This window comes from Petaurus breviceps, unplaced genomic scaffold (genome assembly GCF_028583685.1).
Source record: "Petaurus breviceps papuanus isolate PSGF00001 unplaced genomic scaffold, PetGlider_PUasm1.0 90743, whole genome shotgun sequence".
Taxonomy (NCBI): domain Eukaryota; kingdom Metazoa; phylum Chordata; class Mammalia; order Diprotodontia; family Petauridae; genus Petaurus; species Petaurus breviceps.
The window spans coordinates 3,230,319-3,252,765 of record NW_027187332.1 but is presented as its reverse complement, the minus strand read 5'-3'; the positions used below and the strand labels follow the sequence as shown (position 1 = coordinate 3,252,765).

The following is a 22,447-nucleotide window of genomic DNA, read 5'->3' as shown; positions in this document are numbered from 1 at the left end:
AATTTTTGAAAACCTATATGATTATAGCCAACCTATATACAACATTTTAGATTTTGCAAAGCACTGTATATGTATTGTTTCATTCGATCCTCACAACAACCCTGTGAGGTAAGTGATGTTATTATCCCCATTTAACAGATGAAAATACTGAGCTTGTGACTTGCTCAGTCACATAACTAGTAAATGCCTGAATCAGGACCCTTAGTCATCTCTTCCTAACTCCGAGGTAAGTACTTTATCAACTACATCATCTAATTGGTTCTTATGAATTAACCAATGTAAGCTGACTTCTTAATCAAATTGTATATATTAAAACATCACTTTTAATAACATGATTTCAAATTGATTTTAAGATGATTACCCACTGTAAGCTCAATTTTTTTCAACAACAGGAAAATATGTAGATTTAATGTATAACTAATAACATCCTAAAAATAAAATAATTTAATATAACATGAAAACTTGAAATAATGACATAGAGTCATTGAACACTGTAAGAAATGGCATTGAGTTGGCAAATAGGATTGTTTAAACCTAAATTACTGAACTGGATCCAATAGATGAGTCTTTTTGTCAACATTTTCCCTCATCATTTACACTTCCATCATATTACCACCAAGCTTTGGGAGGTCAAAAGGAATAGGAGTAACTATATTCCAGATGTAACTTTCATTACAAAGAAATAAAGTTAAGATTTGCCTATCAGATAAAAAGCAGAGTCGAGGGTATAACATGTCTTCTGTTCACTAGACACCACTCAATCTAACAAGATGTTTTTTCTTACAGTTGATGAATGCTAATTGTAATAGCAGGTAATAAATTCATTAAAAATTATGATACAGACTCTAAAGAATATAAGAAGTTGATCAAATCAAACTTTGTATTAGAGGTTATGTCTACATACCATATTTGAAATGAGCTTGTATTCAAAAGTTTAGTTGGTCAAATTTTTTACAGGGTATAGTACATAGAGTATATCACAAAGAAAGATGAAGCAAACCTACAAACTTTATCAGACCAGGGGCTGGAATGATAGGAAATCACTCTCGGTGAAGTAGGGAATGGTAATAGCTTCTTGAGTGGACACAAAAACAAAATAAACAAAAAAATCTACATTCAAAACATTAATAGCAATAGTCTTATGTCAGAGGTGAGGAATAGCAGCATAAAAGAGGTTATGTGATATGCTCAGTGTCTCCCTGTAAAAGGAAGAACCAGAGCTAGAACACAGATGTCCTGAATCAATTTTAGAGGTCTTTCTATTAGCCAACATGAATCATTTCCTTTTAGTACTACAGTTAGGTAAATCATTCTTTAATGTATGAACCTAGATAAAATTTGCCCTCAAATGTAAGACAATTTCATGTCACTTTGATAGGAAATCTGTAAGATTGATGACAGGGTACAATTCATATGAATTGATACCTCTGCCCAAAAAGGCATTTTTCTTTCAGTATATATACATTGCAACATATAGAATTTTGGACTCAGGTATATATTATAACTGCTAAGCTTATATGACCTAGTTTTAATTTATTCAAAGACAATACGTTTGTAAAATATGTAAATGAAACATTTGGAGAACATATAAATACATCATTTTTTTTGAAGAATAAGCACTGGTTATCAGTAGTACATACAAAGCTAAGATGATAACATGCATATAAAAGCATGATTTGATCACTATATAATAATGCTATATTCAAAATAGTTTTCATTTAATTTGTTGTATAATTGAAACAAAGTAGTATTAGTTGCCTTAATGGGAGAATGATTATAGAGACCTGTGTTACATAAACATACCTTTAATCTCCCTCTTCCTATAATACTGCTAAAAAGTCACTTCAAAATACTGGGTTAATATTACCTAATTTCATACTGGATTTAGGCAAGAAATCCATAATAAATTTAGAATAAACAATCTATTTCTAAATGAAATTTAGAATTTCAAATTAGCATCTAGCAAGACTCTGATTTTTAAATACCATTTAAATATAGAAATATTTAAAATAGCCCAGTCTATTTATTAAATATATCAACACAGGTCTTAGATATCTAGAGAAAACAATGCCTTTGTTTTCTGACTGGAATGTGTGATTTTTAGCACCAAATAAATAGTTGGTAATAACATAGATGAATTGACAGTTCTGAATTGTTAATATTGAGAAGGTATTTTGAAAAATTGAAAATTGAATAAAATTGGTTGACTTGGACTTTATTTATAAGTAGATTATTTGAATGTATGAGGTTATAGTGACTAAATTTTCTATAACACAAACACCACTTTATAAGCCAAAAGGGATTAAGAAGGAAAAAAAAATCAAAAGGCAACTAGGAAAAAAAAGACAAAGATAACTCAGGCAGGAAACTATAAAATGTAGTCATTGAAATTATAAATGCTCTTATAAAAACATTAAAATAAATAGGCACTACCCAAGAGCTAAATGCTGGTATTATATTAATATTAGTCTTAAAAATAATAATTTACCCAACATGTGTACATAAAAAAAGTTCAACAAACCCCTACAAAATAAATAATAAATTAAAACTAGATTTTATATAATTATAAACAAAGATTGAAAATTGAGGATTTTTCATGGAATTTGTGTCCAGGTATTAAGATATAGATAAAGTATATTTATATACACATAATTTCTTCACAGTTTGAAGTGCCAAATGTTTCATATTTAGGGTCTTTTAGATTTTAATCCATAATGTTTCTAATGGTCTATTCAAGAATAAAGCATATGGATGTAAAATTTCTGACTAAGCATATACAGCTACAAAAAATACTTTAATTGATTAAAAGATAATTCTTATCACCGTCCTTATGAAAAAGTGTATTTTGTCATGTGTACAATTATTGACATTCTGGAAATGCATACATACATATGTGTATAGATATATATGTATATATGGATTTTCATTTTGATAATTCAAGTGAAATTTATTATAGAAACATAATCAACCTTATTTAAAGAGCTATTCAAGTTATAATACAGATGTCTCTACTAACAAACATTTTTATGATTTACTTAAAATCTGACATGTGCATAATACATTGAACAAAATGTAAGAAGCATGATTTTTGCATGCTGTTTTTATCAAATAAATATGCACATCTTGCTTAAATGCTTATGCAAGTATTGCACTTCAATTCAAACTGATATAAATAATCAAATCAAATATTTTGCTTTACAAAAAGCAATACCTAAACATAAGTATTTTCTTAGCACAATAACTAATCCATGAATCTTCAGATAAATATATGAAATTAAAAGGCCTTTAAATGTGTCATTTTATGACTTCAACTCTTAATCAAGCTTTTATTTATTTTTTTAAGTTATACTTTTGAGGAGATAAATAAACTTTTCCATGTTCATTGATAAAGATTCCTGGAAATGTAATTAAAAGAGTAGAAATATAACTCAGGGAATGATATACAAGTATAAATTTAATGCTATCTAGTAAGAAGATGTCTAATAAATCCAATATTTAGCTCCTTATTTTCACTTTGATTGAGACTTAATGAAGTATCAGTTATTCTTTTTGTAATTGCAAAACAAAAATGCTATGGAATCTTGAAAGTTTGTTTTAGCCATAAGTGGTTTAATTTAATTTTTGCATTAATCAGTATTGAATGCTCTGACATTCAGATGAAACAGGCAATTGGTGCAAAAATCTTTCTCCAAACTTAAAAATTAATACAAAAATAATCCACCTTAAAATGCTGACATTCCCAATGCAAAAATCTTTGCCTGTCTTTCATGAGCTAGGTAGAATGACAAAAAACAGGAGTGGGGCAGCAATGGTTATATTATGTTTCATACCCAAACAGACAATATACTATATCGACGTCTTCTCTTCCCTTCCCCTCATTTCACATTATGGAAGGGCAGTCCATGAATGAATGACATCAAGTAGTTATTAATAAGAGGAAAAAATAACTTTGAAATTGGAACTGTATTGAATTTTTCTAACATATACATATATATGCAAGAAAGGCCATAAATACCTATTACAATTCAAGAAATATTGAAAAAATCATTAATTTTCAGGGTTATAGCAATATAAAAATAGTAAAAGAAGTCTTAACATACATAAACAACTTTTAAAGACCTGGATGCCTGATCTGGAGGGGCATTGATGGATATTTTATCCAATACAAAACTTTTGGGGACATGTATATATATACACGTATATATATATATGTATACACACACATATATACACATACATATATATATATAGAGAGAGATCTATAGGTTAATTAGTAGAAAATAGAGTAATTTGATAATGACATATTTAATACATTATAAGTTTTTCTCTTTGAAAACAAGTTGATTAGAAATATCTGATCTCTGGGGTTTTGTGCCTGTTTAGGGTTAATATTTAATTCTACAATTAAAAATGCTTCCTGACTTTAAAATGTTTACATGTAAGATTTCTGCAAGTTGGTCAAATGTGTTAATTTATGGTTATTTGAAAAATGTAAAATATTAAATGAGCCACATAAATTGAAAACTTATTTTCTCTATTCAGATTATTTTGAAGTTACATAGCTCTTTGAGATCATCCATTGAGTTCTATCAAAGAAGTAAGCAGCTTTTGACATTTCAGGGAACCAGAAGTCATCTTGCTCTTCATCTTCCATTCACCCCCAAGAAAGGAAATCTTAGCATCATTTAATACAAAAATGTAATACTGTGGCCTGCATATTAGGAAGAGAAAAAAAAAAAACCTGAAGTGTTGGTGCAGTTAAACGTATAATTAAAACTAATCTGACTCATTTTGCCTATACTTCATCATATAATTAATATATATTTTTCTTTTTTTGGAGTGTGGGGGAGGGCCAAATGTTAGAAAGAAATGCAGGAACTGAGTTATCAGATTAATTGCCTCAATTTTTCATGTGGTATGTATCTGGCCTGAATGAAAAGACCTGATTCTAATATCAGAGCTTGAACCTGAAGAGAATAAATGTAAATGTATTTTTAGACATGGACAAATGGGTACTATTTTTAAATGAATCCTGTTTAATTCATAACCTTAGTCAATAGTTTATTAGCTCCAAAGGGCTTCTGTAAATTAGCATGTAACCCACTTAAAGTTGAAGCCGAACATTATTCCTTTCTCTTGGTTAATTTACGTATCTGCATTATAATAATGCTAAAATAAAATAGAGAATGGGCTCTTTATTGAATCATACATCTGAGTCTCTGTTTTAAAGGAAAGCATAGGAAATTAAAGCAGGAGAAAATAAAATTTTCTCTTGCACCCATATCTTAATTGATGTACAACACAACAACATAATATCATATTTTAAAACTCTGAGAATGTAAATCACAAGGCTTCTTGGTTAATTCTTGAACTATTAGCACCAACAAATACTAATATGGACTCTCAAAAATCAAACCTTCCCAGGGACTACTCTTAATAAATGTTTTTTGAGTGAATGACCCAAAGCTAATGCATATAATATTGTATATGTTCTATAGTTAACTTATTACATTATACAATGAAAAGAAATCAATAAAAAGTTATTCTTTTACATATTTCATATTCTTTTGATTTCCACTTCCTAGTTCTTTACTGTTGTTATTTTCTTGAACCATATAGTTCTGCCCTGCCCTTACTTTCTTTCTTGACATTGAAATATATGTGTATGTGTGTACATATATGTTTATATATTTTTATGTATATATATGTGGAGAGAGAAAACTATAAGATAGAGATATGTGCTCTTTAATAATTGATATGCTGGATCATTTCATGATAAAACATTTTGGAAACCTTAGAAAATGTAATGTTAGGTATTGGCGGGGCAGAAATGGTTACTTTAAAAAGAAAATCAAGAGAGAAAGGCTAAACAGTTAAATTTGATCAAAATAGACTCTGATTACCACAACATTTAAGAAATATAAGAAGATTAAATTTGCAACACATTCTTTGTAAGTTAAGAAAATTTTTTTTTGTTCAACCCTATCATGTGTTTCTTGTCACTCTTATCTCTGTGTATGTGGGGGTGTGTACATACACATATATGTATATATACATATAAATACACACATATAAATATATAAATCTATGCTTTTAAATAAAGCTTAGTTTTGTTGAGAATCTTCTTTTTCAGTTCCATCCAATCTTTCACAGAACTTTACAGAATTTCAGGATAATGAAAGAGTAAGGGATTTTGATTTGTACCTTTTATTTAAAAGGAAAAGAAAGACTACACACATTTCCATTATGATACCAAATAATATTGTTCATTGTTCTTTCCTAATAATGAATTAAATACTGAGTAGACAGGTGAGGAAGAAAAAAAATATTTTCATGATCTTAGCACAAATCCTACACCTCCCCCTTGTTTTTAAAAAAAAAAAAGTGTATACAAAGGAAAATGCTTTAAAAATAAAGGAAAGAAATATAGGGATATACTTATATTAAAAGAGGTAGTATAAGGGTTTTGTGGGATTTTTTTTAGTTGGGAGACTGGGAAATTTTTCATTTGTTTTGTTTTTACTTTTACTCAGGGAGGATGTGACCACCCATTTATTCTAAATTCAATCAGGTGCTGTCAATTTACTCACTGGTAGATGCTGCCTCTTTGTGGCAGGATGCCATGTAAAGTGCTTCTTGCACATTCAGGTTCATGGACTACCCTTGATCTTCTGACACATTCCATTTAAAGTTATTGGTTATTGAGAGAGCCACCAAAAGCTGAATGAAATCTACAGACCTTTACAATCCAAATTACTTCAAACAAGCAGGTTAAGCCCTGTAAGACAAAGACCAATGTACTGGCCAAACGTTGTCCCAAGGTGAATAGATAGTATATATGTAATCATCTGTATTTTGAACATTTGAGAGGAAATTTCAAACTCAGTCACAAACTTATTATAAACTTTGAATATAAATTTATATAATTTGAAATATGGACACAATGGCAAACTAATGACTGAATAAGAAAAACCAATAATGATAGCTTACATAATATTTCAATAAAACTTGTGTAAAGCAACATTACTTACCCTGTTCCATGTATTAAATGAACACTTCAGAATGGAAAAAAAAATACATAAACATGAAATTTCACTAATAAGCATATTAGTGATATATTTAGAAATATCTAGCTCCCTCAAGCACAAAACTGATCATTATAGTGTATTAACTTTCTGCAAAGAATTATTTAAATTAGGCCTAGTGGATTAAATCCTGTCCCTTCCATCTTGATTAAAATTGGAGAATCATTGGTCTATGGGTCATATATTTTGAACTTCAGGTAATTATTACTTTATATTCTCACATTTGAAATAATTATTAAGTATGGATTCATAAACTACTAAAAATTTCATGTGCTGAGATACATACTAGTCACCAGTAGCCCCATCTTACATTGATCTTATCTTTATGGTAATCAGTTATCATTGCCTGTTGCCCAAAGGGGTAAAGATAGTATATAAATTTGCACAGTCCATCATTTGGTCTTTCAAGGTGCCAGTCTACAAATGGATCGGTATAAGTGCAATTATATTTGCCTAAACAATCAGAAATTGGCTACAATAGTAGTCAAATTATTATATTTTGGTTGGTTAAATGGAAAGAGAGGCCTTTTTTACTCTCTCACTTGAAAACTATAATTTCCATATATCCCTCACTAGTTAGTCCAAATTTCCATAATAGGAAATACTTTAACTTGTTGGAAAAAATAACAATTATTATTATTTATGCAGACCTAATTGTGTGGATTTTGGATTGTTTTCTAAGATTTAGTCATTGCTACTAGAAATTTTAGGATTAGAATGCCCTCCTGATACCACTTCAGCTTTGGAAATAAAGCTCCAAACAAATCATAGACTAAAATAGTGAAGGAAAGAGAAATGGGAATGTGCATATAAAAATAGGTGCTACAATAAAATATTTTTATATTTCATCAATAAGTTATTTTGACTAACCAGTTATGGATCATATAGCTCTGCACTCTTTAATGGTTTTTCCATATCTATACTGATCCTTTTCAAGGTCATAATACTTTTTTTTTAAATTCAAATGTCCAGAAAGCATACAAACACATCCTTTAAAATAAAAAAAAAGAAAAGAAATCTTGTATTAAAGTGGGGGTGTGCTAATCTCTCTCCATAAAAGCCATTTATACCCACCCATGGCTTAAAGGGGGAGGGAATGAGGGATCAGAGGAGGAAAGGAGGAATCTGTGCCCTTCAATCTTTGAAAAACAGAAGTATTCCCCCACCATCAAAAAACTTCATTGACCTTTAAAAGTCACCTGCAAAAATGGCCCTCCATACAGCTCCTCTTCCCTCCACTGACACAAGAAGAGCAAGAGTTGTGCCCAGCTTACACAAACGTTTCCTAATTGTAAAAATAAAATGTGATTGCACACCCTTTCAGTATCATTCGCCGAAGCTGAAAATCCTGTGCCAAGGCACTTCACCCTAAACGTTGAAACAACACAATTAATCAAACCGGTTCATCATGTGTTTGTTCTTCTGTTTGTTTTAAATACAAATGCTCTATGGGGAGTTTGTTTCCTTTAGAACTGGCTAAATGTGGTCTGTTTTTCCAGCACTTCGAGGTAGTCCGGCTCAACGTTTAGTTTTGCTTTTAATTCCAGATACTCATTCCTGTTGGGTTCTACATAGACAGTACTGGGGGGACTATAGAGCACCGTTTCCCGGAGCCTGCTGTCCCCTGCCCCCGGATGCAAGTACTGATGGGGGCGCCTAAGGTCATAGTTGGGGGAGAAGGTATAGGCAGCAGGGCTGCAAGGGAATTTAGGATATTCTGGGAGGCTACTCCCAGCCGTGGTGGCAGAGCAATGTTTATCGGGTTCTAAAATGCCTCTGTAAAAGCGATCAGCGTCTTGCATTGGTGACAGCAGCTCCTCCCTCGGCTCTATGGTGCTGACACTGTAGGCGGGGCTCCGCAGGTGGTGGCTTTCCCGCCTCTCCTCTTCTCCCTGCTGTAGCTGCAGCTGCTGCTGTGGCTGCTGCTGTTGCTGCTGCTGCTGAGGCTGCTGTGGCTGCTGCTGCTGCTGCTGAGGCTGCAGATGGTGATTAGTGCTATAGGTGACCTTGAGCTCGTGCAAATCTTTGTAATCCTCCACGGAATTGCCCTCTCTGGAACGGTAGATGGGGTTTTTGCACATGTGGCCCAGTGGGTGGGGGATATATTCATACACGTGCCCGGCGGGGGTTTTCACTTTTGGGAGGGTAGGGCCCCTGTGGTGAGTATGCGAATGGTGGTGGCTGCTGCCCCCGCTGCTACTGTACACACTATACTGCATGTTGAAGGAGCTCACGTCGGAGTTGTTGGTGCTAGTGTGGTCGCTCTGGTTCTTCTTTCTCCTTTTCATCACCAGAACAAAGAGCCCAGCGGCCACAAAAACTGACATGATGAAGACAAGCAGCAAGCTAAGGATCAGCACAGACAAGGGGACTGAAGAGGCGCTGTTACCAGAGCCACCCCCAGCAGCGGCGCCCGTGCTGTTGAATCTGCCTGTGGAGGGCAAAGAGGTGGTTCGTGGTGGAATCTGTATGGAGGAGGGAGTAGGTGTAGAAACCACTACATCAGAATAGTCTGGGCACAAAAGCTCCGACTTAATAGACCTCATATCGGTCTCCTCGAACTTCTTGGGCGCCTTGCAAATGACCTCATCCACAAGTACACCCACTTTGAGCTGCTCCACCCATAACTTCATGCCCACAACTTCACAAGTGCAATCCCAAGGGTTGTCATTCAAGTCGATCTGAATAAGAGATTTCAGTTGATCCAGCACTCCACTCACAGGGAGGGAAGAAAAGTAATTGCTCCTTAGATTTAGCCTGAGCAGCTTGAGGCCAGAAAAAATGCCCCCAGGCAGGGCCTGCAAGAGGTTGTTGTTTAAAAACAAAAGCTGTAGGTTAGGGACTGTGTCAAAGGTCCCAGCCTGTATCTCCCGGATAATATTGTATTGGAGGAAGAGATACTGCAAGCTCTGTAGGCCATAGAACAGCTCTGGGCTCAGGCGTTCAATCTGGTTGCCATTAAGATAGAGTCGTCGCAGATTGGTTAGATCCCCAAAAGCATGGTCCTGAATCACCGAAATGCGATTGTTTCCAAGGTGCAGCAGGTCAAGCCCTGTAGCTTCCAGAAAATCTGTCCTACGAACGACTGTGATGTAGTTCTCTGTCAAGTACATCTTCTTAGGGTTGTAGGGCTTGGGTTGAAGCTCCGAAATGCTTTCTATCTTCCTCTCTTGGCAGTTGACATTGAGACCTAAGTCAGAAATCTGCAGATTGCAAGAACACGCAGTAGGACACTCCAAAGGCACCGGCGATTTAGTCTGGTAGGCGATGCTGGGGCCATAGTTGCTGTAGGCCAAGTCCTTAGAGGGTTGTCGAGAGGTGGGACGCACCCTGGGTTTGTTGGGTTGGCGGGTCCCTTTAGGGGGCTTCAGAGGAGGCTTGTAAACAGCAGAGGAAGAAGTGGCCACGGAATTGACCGAGGCTGGGGTTGTATGTAAATACCCCGTTGTGCTCAAGGGTGTCTGGGGCCTCATTTCATAGTCTGAGATGAGTTTCCTTGGGCAAAGCTCTTGCTTGGACACTTCATCCAAGTCCCGCCCATGTAACCGGAAAGGCGTCTCACAAACCACATCCCCTACTAAGGCAGAGTAGGAAATGCTGTCTAACCAATCTTTGAGGGAGATCAACTCACAGGAGCAGTTCCAGGGGTTTTCTTCTAACTGTAATTCCACAACTTTATCCATGTGCTGCAGGAGCCCTATGTAGGGCAGAAGTTTCAGCCGGTTGCCCCTAAGGTCTAGATGTGTTAAGGGCACAAAACGGAAAAGGTTGTTGGGTAAACTCGACAAGAGGTTGTCATTGAGGATCAGCACCTGCAGCAAGTGCAGTTTGCCAAAAACATTAGGTTCAATGGCGCTGATGTAATTGTAATCGACTTGTAGATACTCCAGACTCTCCAATCCGAGGAAAGTGTCATCTCTTAGTAGTTCCAGTTTATTATTATTCAAATGCAATCTCCTTAAACCTCGAAGCCCATGAAAAGCCCCTGTCTCAATGTCCTGGATGACGTTGCTCCCTAGGTGTAAAATTGAAGCCCCAGTGTAATTGACAAACTCATTGGGGTAGAGACGGTTCAAAAGGTTGCCAGACAACAAGAGGTGGTAAACTGGAAAGCGTGGAGGGCTGATTTCTGCGAGGCTGATGATCCCCCTGTTTTCACAGCTCACAGTTAAGATTCCGTCCTTCTCCTCACAAGGACATGCATTGTCACAAATTTCCCCATAATAATCGATGGTTTCTGCACACGAAAAGACGAGAGATGTTACAGCAAACGCTATAGTCTGCAGCATCCAGATATGCATTTTTCTGTTGAGGTCCTGTTCCAAAGTTAATGTGGAGCAGCAAGGGTACATTTTACCTCCTGTAAGGAAAACAAAAGAAAACAACAGAATATAACCAAAAAATTTTATACAGGAGTGTTAGTTGTTTTTTTTTTTTTTTTAAAGTGTATTTCTCTCTATAGTCTGGGAAAAGAAGGTTTTTTGTATGGGGTTTTTTTTTTTTTTTGGTCTTTATTTATTGTTGTTAAAGACTAGGAAGATATAGAAGCATATCTGAATCGCCCAGACTTCGTAAAACTGTCAATGATTAAAGGGATGATTTGCAACTCTGGGTGAGTTAAAGATATTTTTACCAACATAAGGTAAATATTAGATACTGTCCCATTTCAGGATTTTATCCTTCCTCCCCCTCCCCCAATATCCCAAGATCAATCCATAAATATACATAAAATGGCTGTCAGTTCAGTTTCACGGTTCTAATTTAAGAAAAAAAGAGGACCATTTCATGAGGTTTCCCACCTCACTTATTGCCCAGCCCTCTTTTTTTCAGAACCTCTTCAGTGAACAGCGCACGTTAAGGTCTTTCCCCCACGGTTTTTTTTTTTTTTTTTCCTCCCCAGAGAAGTAAATGTGCTACATACAGTACTTTGGCTATTTCAGACAGTTGCTGTAAATGTCTATGTGGGAACCCAAAGGATACTTCTTAAAAGACCAAAGGGGGGAAAAAAAAGTAAGTTAATGCAGCAAAATAATCCCTTATCAGCTCGTAAATCTCCTAATATCTCACAGAGCTTCAAGTCTGTAAGGGAGATATGTGTGTGTATGCGTACGTGTATGCACGTATAAATGTGTGTATGCATATATATATGTAGATAGATTGATAGATACACATAGAAACACAGATTCTTTTCTATGATAGACGTTTTCAATAAAGCTATTAAGCACATCAACCTTCTAACTGCATGTACAACTTAACAGTACTTCCCCAGGAGTGCTTACTTTCCATCTTTGATCATGATAGTAATGTTACCAAACTGAGGCTTTTAAGCTACAGAAATAGTTGCAAACGATGGAATGACTGTAAAAGACTAAGCAAAGACGTCTGCAATTCTTGAATACCTATAGATGCCTAGAGTTAAAGTGAACTGCTAATCACTCGTCAAGGATCTGCCCAAACAGGAAAATCGCTAGGATTGTCACCAAAGCTTCAGTCTTATCTGACAGCGTTTGCTTTCAATGTTTATTAAAAACTGGCTTGAGAGCAGGGGAGAGATCTAAATGGATCTCATGGAAATACCTCCTTACCAACATTCCTCGCATTGGAGTTGCTTATTATAAAGCACCGATAGCTGTCAGTGAGCTTCATCCTTCAAAGGAGAAGACACCTGAGCAGATTAAAAGCAAACTAGAAAGAACAAAAAGAAGAAAACTACCCAGTGACCTACGTCAGTGATTTAATACCCGAATTTCATCTAGCCAGAAACAAATCCGATTTCCTTCTCTTTCCCCCACCCCCTTTCTGTCTCCTTGACGCTTCCTCCTACTTTCTACTTGTGGATGTCAAAAAACACCGGGGGAAAAAGGAAGAACATAGGGAGAGGAATGTCCATGTATTCTTGCATTGGTTGGGTTGCTGGGAGAAGAAAAAATAACCTATTTTTTCATCCTCCTCCCAACTCTAAAACGTTATCTTCTTGAGAAAAAAAGGCTGATTTTCACTGGTCAACCTTGCCTTAATTCTTATAACTGAAGTGTGATGAGCAGAATAGTACCCCGAAACCAAATCTCATTACTGCAAAAGGATTTCTGTGACATAGATCCAAAGCTATATCCCTAACACTTTGTGCAAGTTAGAAAGAACGCTTGAATTTATATATAAATATGCAAAGATACATACATATACATTTGTGTGTATTCAGGCATACATTGAAGACATACATGATAGTGTACATTTCAAGTATTCAATAGCTCCGAATCACAAAAGGCAAACAGCTTCACTGCTAAAGGCAGCAGAGACATCCTCCATAAAAGCAAAACATTTACCTTGAAATTTCTTTTCTCCGATCCATCAAATCCATTCATCCATTCAGCGGGTGTTTGCTCCCCTCCCCCTCCCCATCTCCTTGCCCTCCCCAACCCTTTCCACTCCCTCTCCTCCCCTCTCTTAAAAAAAAAAAAAGATTATTGCAAAATATGCCCGACCAGTATTAGACTCTCAGTCATTTACAACTTTAATTCAATAACGACTAGTAAGGATCTAGGAGCTTTCCCAACCTCATCACAACCACCTTCCTCCTAAGGCGATAGAAAAATAAAGAACATAAAGTTGAATGTGATCTTCAAGGCTAAAATTCTGGCACGGGGACGGACCTTGGGTTTAAATGCCCCTTTGCGCTGCTATTTCTCTGATCTGAGATTCACGTTGTTCTTTTTAATCGGGAGTGGAGGTGGAGGGAGGTAATGTATTTGATTTTCCCCTAAAGAGTTCAGAATCTGGATTACCGCACTGCATATCTTGCACTAAAGAGCTTTCAGTCCCGCCGACAACAGCAGCGGAAACCCTGGCCGGACACTGCTACCCAACTGAACAGCAGCAGCAGCAGCAGTACAGCCCGGGCAGCAGCACCCAGAGTTACAAGGGAGAGAGATTCCTTCCCTACTCCCACCCCTCCCCCACCCCCGCCCCAAAGAAAAGAACAACGTGAATCTCGGGGGTGGGGGGGGGGGGGGGTTCCCCCCCCCCCCCAAAAGCAGTCTTTTTTTTTTTTTTAAGTAAACCTTATACTTACTCATTCTTATGTCTCCAGGGCCCAATCATCGTAGCCACCCTTAAAAAATGTCTATTTGGGGTGTGTGCTGCGTATGTGCAGCCGAGGCAAAGACCAGAGGAGGCAAGCAATGCAGTTGGGGAGGTTGGATAAGAAAAGCACACAAACACCACCACACACAAGGAGCCTCTACGGCAGCCGCCACTACCACCACAGCCACCGCCACAGCCACCGCCACCGCCACCGCCACTACCACCACCACCTCCACCGCCACCTCTACTGCCACAGCCACACACACACACATAGACGGAGGCGGAGGTCCAAGGGGCTCCCGGAGCTGCTCTTCTCGGCACTCTCCCCAGTACCAGGGAAAAGAGAGGGGGAGGGGGAAAAGGAGAGGGAGAGCGAGGGGCGATCGAGAGAGACTGGAGAGAAGGGGGGGGGAGGGAGGGCGAGCCGGAGAGAAACCGTGAGGGAGGGGCAAGGCAAGGAGCGAGCGTGGGAGGGGGGCGAAGGGAGGAGAGAGGGCTGCACAGACAGCCTTTCGCTGACAACGTGACGGTCAGCTTCACCAAGCACTACACACACACACACACACACACACACACACACACACACATACACACACACACACACACTCACTCACTCACTCAAAACCCCCTCTACACAACAACCTTCTTAATAACGTACAGCTCTGGTTCTCCGCGTTCCTTACACGCAAACCCTGCTGGTACTCACACTTTCCATTGAAACAGGCATCAACTTTCTCCCTAACCGCAGCAGCCACACGTTCAAGCCTCCTCCTCTGGTTTCTTTGCAAAAAAGGGGGAAAAATACAGACTCCGACCTCGTTTCCTTCTCTTCCTCCCCTCCCCCTCCCCGTTCCTCCTTTTTTCTTCACACCATTTCCCCCTGATCAGTCACACTCGCCCAGGGACTGGCCAGAGGGAGAGAAAAGTAACGGTGTCCTTGCATGGTTCTCCGCTTCTTCTTGCAGCGCACACTGTACATGGTAGTGAAGGGGAAAGGGAGAGGAGGCCACTGTTCCCCTTCGGTGGCGGCGGCGGCAGTGGAGGCAGCAGATCCTCCTCCTCCTGCTGCTGTTGCTGCTCCTTTCTCCTTCCCAGATGCCACAGCTGACGACTCCAAGCTCCAGGGTCCAGCGGTGGTGGCGGCGGCTACTGCTGCCACCGCTATCACCCCTGCCGCCGCCGTTCCCGATGCACCCGTTGCCTCTTGGGTTGTTGCAGCCTCTTTTCCCGATCAGTATTTGGGTGACTCGGGTATCTACTGCTTTTTCGTTTCATCCCGGGCCGGAGTTGTGCAGGGGGAACAGAGCGCCTTTCAAGATTCCCTCCTTAGATTCATCTTATTTTCCTCTTTTATTGGAGCTTTCTTTTTCTAGCCGACGTCCTTTGGGGACTCGAGGACAAGCAAAGAGATGTTCTGTGCCCGTCGCTGCGCAAAAGTATGAGAAAGTCCTGTTCTCCAGCCACGTCGCAAAGGAGGAGGCTGCAGCGTAAGCGATTTGGGTATCTCTTAAGCCTTTTCACCAGGAGCCAACACGGGGCACCGTCTAATACACTTGTTTATTATGGAGCGCAGTTCTAGCCAGGCTGCTGCAGACATACTGGAGCTGGGGCAGAGCAATGGCTCTCGGTGACCAATAGATGGGAGTATAGGGCGACTGATCTCCTTAGGCTGCACTGCAAAGTGTGAAGCCAAAGCTTCCTTGGGTATCATATTTGTGCGGAGGCGATGAGCCTTGAAGGAAATGTGCACAACACAAGCGTGGGACTGTACAGACTACCTAAAGGAGGGAGGAGTGGAAATAATGCCTACAGTGTAAGAGTTGGTGATAATCAGGAACAGGCAATACAGTGCCATGTGGATTGCCTTTCTTCCTTCCATTTAGAACTGTAGCTCAGGTCCTGAACAGTGTAAGAGAAAAAAAAATAGTGGGGGGAGGAAGAGAGTTCTTTCTAGCTGACAAGAATAACTTAAAAAATGAATGGCAGCTTTTTTCTTTTCTGGGTAACAGAATTTTGCCATTTTGAATGATTTCCAGACATATACATGAGCATACCCGCATGGAGATAATTTAAAAAAAAAAAAAAACTAAACTAAAACAAAACAAAAGAAAAAACCCATAAATGAATGTATGGAGAGGGAATTTCCTTGAAGAGTTACCTGCTAAATACTATTACTCTCAGCTCCACGGTAAGTAGTTTTGAATAAATGAAAGTTTCATGACTCTTTCATAACCCATGAGACCCTTACCTCCCTTCCCCCTTCCCAAACCTATCTTGCTGAAGGGCAATTAAATTAGTATTATATAGCTTGGGCATGACAGGTAAGTGTCTTTTGTGGTTGCGTGTACCAAGCATAGATTATAAATTGATTATGACAAATGGTAACCCTGATTTAGAACACACTGGTTGCATACTTTCCTGTATGTTTAATAGTTGGATGGTTTAGTCAGGAGAAAAAAATATCTATTCATATTTATTCTATTATGATAGTGTGATTTTGCCTAATGCCAATTTTGGATCATTCCTGATGCAATATTAACTGTGGACAATCAAGTCTTATATTAGTCTCATACTGTCATGTATCTGAGCACACTATGTATGGGGGTAGATAGGCACATTTATCTCTTTATGCTGAGGTGTCACACTGTTGATTAGGATTTTCTCTATGGAGGCTTTTGTTTCATCTAGGAGCATTTCACCTGGGTGGAAATTTAGTGTAGGAGATAATACCTCTGGATAAAAAAGAGGAGAAAATAAAAAAGATAGCAACAAATTGGTAATCATCAGGTATGACAGTTAAGAGAAGAATGCCATTTCAATATAAGTTCTAGTTAAACTAACAAGGAATTTTCCCCTTTCCCTGTAAACATTTGGCCCAAGGATACACATCACTGGCTAACATAAATATTTATGCAAGCATTCCTATAATCAGTTAAAGTGCTTTATACTTTGTCATTAACACCTGATCATTAAAATTGTTCAACAGGTTTAAAAGTAATCAAGTACTTTAAAAATAAAATAAATATTATCAGGTCATTTTATTAAACCTGATTAATTTTCATGACAAATAATTTTAACATATGTTTGGAAATTTTATTAAAATGATTATTGATATTGGTATATAAACTAAAATTGTCTCTAGGATGGATGATCACATTTCTTAGTATGATAAAGTAGCTTATTCATTTATACAGAAGTTTTTAAGACCCATAAAACATAATTATGCTACTTAGTTACAAATAGTTATTAAACCAGCATTATTACATTTATGACAAAATATTTGCCTCCATTTGAAAATTGATGATCTTTAACAATTTGAAGTCATTTTATTTGATTCAATTAAAATATGATTTCCTATCATCATAAGGTTGGCCACAAGATAATGGATGTTGTTGTAGCTGTCATTGCATTTGTTTGAGGGGGGCAGTAATTCATAAAACTCTTTACTGACATAAAGAAATTGTAATCTGTGTGGGTGGAGGGAATAGCAACTTGGATGAAATCATAGTATAGCATGGAAATGTATACAACAAAAAAATGGAATTTAAATATGTCATTTGAGTATTTGGTGAGAGATAGTAGTTAAGCCAAATTCCAAGTTGTCTTTTATGTGTCAACTGAATATATGCTAATGACTTTCTAGTCAGTAGCCTACTTCTGAAGTATTAAAAAAAGAAGTCATCCTTACCTTTCACCACTAGGTGTCTCTACACGTCCCTTTACAGGAAACTGCTATATTAGGAAAGGACTAAGCACCACAGGAGGCCATATCAGGAGGAGGGGGAGGGAAGATAACATCAAAGGAATAAGGAAAAACCTTATTAATAATCTGCAAAGTCCTATTTGACTTTGACCCTTTAATGTGGCAGAGGGAGGAAAAACAAAAAATGAATTATATAATAATTATCAATGCATTCTGAGCCTAGCATTCTTCAATATGAGTTTAAATAATCATTCTTTAAATCTTCAGTATAATATGCAGCACAGATACATCACACACATTCGAAGATATGCAGACACATAAGTATACAAAGTCAACAAACATTTTGGAAGCAATGATAAGAAAATCAACTTCTTCCTCCAAGAATAGTGTCACTAATGTCAAATAAAAAGGTATTTTATGTTAGGGGGTGATGAACATTTGTTATTGGGAAGTGGAATTTTCTGTGAAAATGATTATTATGGAGAATTTTTAATTCATTTTGTGGTTAGCTAGCTCTCTAGTCTTAACATAAACAAATAAAATGGATACAAAAGCTTTTTGGCAAGAATTAGTGCAACATGTGGCCTTCCTTTGACCCTTGAATATCCCAATGCAAATTAAAGCAACAACTAACACATGAATCATCTAGAATTTACAATACATTTTAAGATGACAAAAATATAAATATATTGTGTTTTCATTTTGATATGTGCCATCGTCCCTAAGCACTTAGACTAAGAAGACAAATCTTTATATGAAATGTATCAGTTAACTGATATCCTTTGCACTGCTAATTATGTAATTTTCATCTTCTGTATGATCTGTCTCTTTCCCTTTATAATAAGGAATTGAAGACATAGTTGTTGGTTTTTTTTTTTTTTTGTCAAGCTTGGTAGTCTAACATTTATTTATCTTGATAAGGGGATGGGAATGGTGAAGAATCAGGTTGGTATTTGGTAATTATTGGTCACAGCATGTTAGTCTTCGATTAGAATTAAAAACCAATGTGGAAACATAGCTTGCATATTTTCCTAAATTTTCATATTTATGAGCTTAGTTAGTAAAGCAGGATCAGATTTTTACTGTTCTAATTTTTAAAAGGGGTACTATGAGAATGGTAATTACTAAGGTTTTGTACCATCTGATATTTAGTAATTATAATTTACTTCATAGGAAAACAAAATAATACCATTAAATAACAACAAAAACAAAATCTATGAAGTGGAAAATTGCTTTTCTGTTTTCTATCAGTAATAAACAAAAATTTCTCCAATACGGTAAAAACATGAGTTATTTTCTGTGATTGTGCCTCTCTGTATGCTTGATAAAATGACCAATGACACATCAAGGCCATTTGGTAGGTTCTCCATGACTAGTTTACCCTTTATGCAATTGTCACAGACATCATTGATCATTATGAGATATGAATTAACTACTAAAATGATGAATGTTAAACCAAATTGATTTTTTTTCGTGTTTGTGCAGACATAATAAGCAGTTTTTTTTATTAGAGATGTACCCTTGATCCTTATACCTTATCACAAGATAAAATCACAAGAGGGAGGAAAATGACTATTTTGCTTGCTAACTACTTAATCTATCTTCAAAAATATTTTCTGATTATGAATTATATTCTTTTGAAGAATAACAAAATAGGTGACTTACATTTTTTTTTCAAGAATTGCTTATTTTATTCAGGCGTTTCTTTCACTGATAAATTAAAACCACTCTATGCCTTAGTGAACTATCTTTTTCAAGTTGCTGTGGCTGAAAATCTTCATCTCTTATAGCCAATTTTCTGATGATGAGCATCTCTGATGTTAGTCTATGATAGTACATGGAAGACAGGTCATCACTAGGTCTTTCTAGCTTGCATTCAACAGATCTTCTATTTGATGGCAAAATTCAGGGTCTCTGGAACAAAAAGAAAATACTCACCCTGTGACCAAATTGGAATACAAACACATAAAAAGAGAAAGATGGTCCTTACCCTCAAGGGGTTTACATTATAACAGAGAAGGCAACATATAAAAGGAAGCTGAAAAGGAGACATTAGAGGGAAGGTATCCAGCTTAGGGGAATGAGTGATAAGTCTAGCGGAGTGCAGTCTGGTTGGAAATTAAATTGATTGAACTGGATGTCCTCCTAAAATAGAGGCAGGCTTTCAGAAGACCCTTTTACCCTCCAATTAGAGGAAGAGGCACCAGTGGCAGAATATGAGTTCTTCTGAGATGGAAGTTCCAGACCTGAATTGGTAATCAATCAATAAACATTTATTAAGTGCCTGCTATAATAAAAACATGGTACTGTGTGCTAAGTGCAAAGGAATACAAAAAGAAGCACAAGCCAGTCCCTGACCTCAAGAAGCTTAAAATCTAATGAGGAAGACAACACACACACACACACACACACAGAGCAAACTATATACAGGGTAATTAGGAGATAACAGAGGAAGGCACTGGAGTTAATAAGGATTGAGAAAGGCTTCCTGTAGAAGGTGGAATTTCAGTTTCATTGATGCAACTTAAAAGAGGGAAGCCAGTAGGCATAGCAGAGGAGGGAGAGCATTCCAGGAATAAGGGATGATCAGAAAAAATCCCCTGAACTGAGAGATGGAAATACCTGTGCAACATCCAGGAGGCCAATGTCATTGGATTGAAGAGTATGTGTTGAACAGGGTGAAGAAGTGTCTGAGGCATGATGGAAAAGTAGAGAATAGTGCAACATTATATGAAACAATTACAACAAAAAAGTAATCTCTAGTGTATACTTTCATACTTATAAGGGTTATGGGATTTAAAGATCTTCCATGCCCATTGGACTTATTGACGTAGCAGGAAGGAGTGGGGCAAGAGGAAGTGGAAGCCAAGCTGGAGTGCATGCCATGACTGGAAGCCTGGCAACAGCAGCAGCAGCAGCGGTAGCAGTGGCAGCACTAGTGGCCAAGGCAGGGGTGGAGCGAAATCCTTCCTTTTTTGAGGCAGCCAAATTTTCTGCTAGGGACTCCTGCTGAGGACCCCAGGGACAGGAACAGTGGGGGGAGGGTGGGACTGGTGCTGCTGGGAGCACGCTGGACACTGAGCAGTTGCTGTGAGTGGGGAGAGGAGGACTTTTGCCTGAGGTAGGCTCTTCTGTTTTGAAGGCTTGAGATGGTGGGTGTTTACTATATTAACTACATGTTCCAATTTCACAACTACTCTGACGGCTTTGACTCTCTGGTTTTGGGACTCAGTTTTCTGGTATTTTAATAAATGTTCTAGCTTTATCCTCCACGTAGAGAGGTATGTTTTTCGATTAATAACCATATCAGCATATTTATAGTTGCCGTAGGTATTGTGAATATTGCATTTGTGATAGAAAATTTTACATGTTAATGAAACCATTTAAGTCCTGCACAGAATAGATGTTTAAGAAGTTTGTTAAATTGAACTCAATTTAGTTACAGATTGATTGAAATAATAATAATAATAATTATTATTATTGTGCAATTTTAGTAGATTGATCAGACAGAATTATTGCTTTAACTAAGATTATTCACCTTCCCTACAGGATTCTTCCCTTTCCTTCATCTCATATTTAATCAGTCACTAAGACTTGTTTCTTTCTTCTAAGTGAGTCTTGTATCTATTATTTCTTTTTCATTTCCCCTTTTACCACTTTTGTCTGTGCCTGTATCACCTCATTCCAAGTTGATTATAATATTGAATTTTATTTTTTCCCCTGTGTTTTGTTCCATATAACAATGCTAAATGTCCAACCAATTGCTTTGGAGACATATCTGACTGGATTTCTGTTGACATATTAAATTCAATGTGTCCAATATACCATTTATTATTATGCCCCTTAAATTCACTATTCCTCCAAGCATCCTAATTTTGAGAAGATTGTAATAATACCTCCTTAGAGGGAGCTAGATGGCACAGTGGATAGAACACAGGGTGGGCCTGCATTCAGGAAGACCTGAGTTCAAATCCAACCTCAGACTAGCTGTGTCAGGCAAGACACTTAACCTCTATTTGCTTCAGTACCCTCCACTGTAAAATGTAGATGATAATAGAACTTTCATTACAGTATTGTTGTGAGTATCAAATTAGATAATATTTGTAAAGTGCTTAGCTCAGTTCTTGGCATATAGTAGCCACTTAATAAATGCTTGTTCTCCCCTCAACCTGATGGCCCAGGTTTCCTTTATCAGGGAAATTCTTTACTCCTCCTCTTAATTTACTTCAGTCTTCCCTTCTCCAACCTATATACATTCAGACCTACACAATGTCCTATGTCAGTCTCATCTCTGTTCCTGTGTCATAGGTTGATTTTGCTCTCTCCTATCTTCAATGCATCTTCCATCTATCTTTTGAATTAATATTTGAAAGACAAGAAATTTGACTATCACTCCTGCTCAAAATCTTTCAGTGATTATTGGTATGGTAAAATACAGACTTCTCAATCTGGTACTTAACATCTTCCAGAATTAAGTTCCTACCTACCTTTCCAAAATTATTAAATATTAATTTCCTTCATATGCTCTATATTCTTGTCAATCTGGTGTACCCCCTGTTCCCTACACTCAACATGCCAC

The 22,447-nt window shown here is 37.2% G+C and overlaps 1 protein-coding gene across 2 annotated transcripts; it reads right to left on the bottom strand.

The window, feature by feature from the left end:
- Positions 1–4,823: 4,823 nt before the first annotated feature.
- On the bottom strand, positions 4,824–16,434 carry SLITRK5 (SLIT and NTRK like family member 5). 2 transcript variants are annotated; one of them, XM_069067325.1, is made up of 2 exons: positions 14,872–16,434; positions 4,824–11,445 (listed from the first exon to the last, which is right to left on the bottom strand). In XM_069067325.1, the coding sequence occupies exon 2, from the start codon at positions 11,435–11,437 to the stop codon at positions 8,552–8,554; it is 2,886 nt and encodes a 961-aa protein (XP_068923426.1). In that variant the 5' UTR covers positions 11,438–11,445; positions 14,872–16,434; the 3' UTR covers positions 4,824–8,551. The 2 variants fall into 2 exon arrangements, with proteins under 2 accessions (XP_068923426.1, XP_068923425.1); XM_069067324.1 differs by lacking the exon at positions 14,872–16,434 and adding an exon at positions 14,155–14,558.
- Between the last annotated feature and the right edge of the window lie 6,013 nt (positions 16,435–22,447).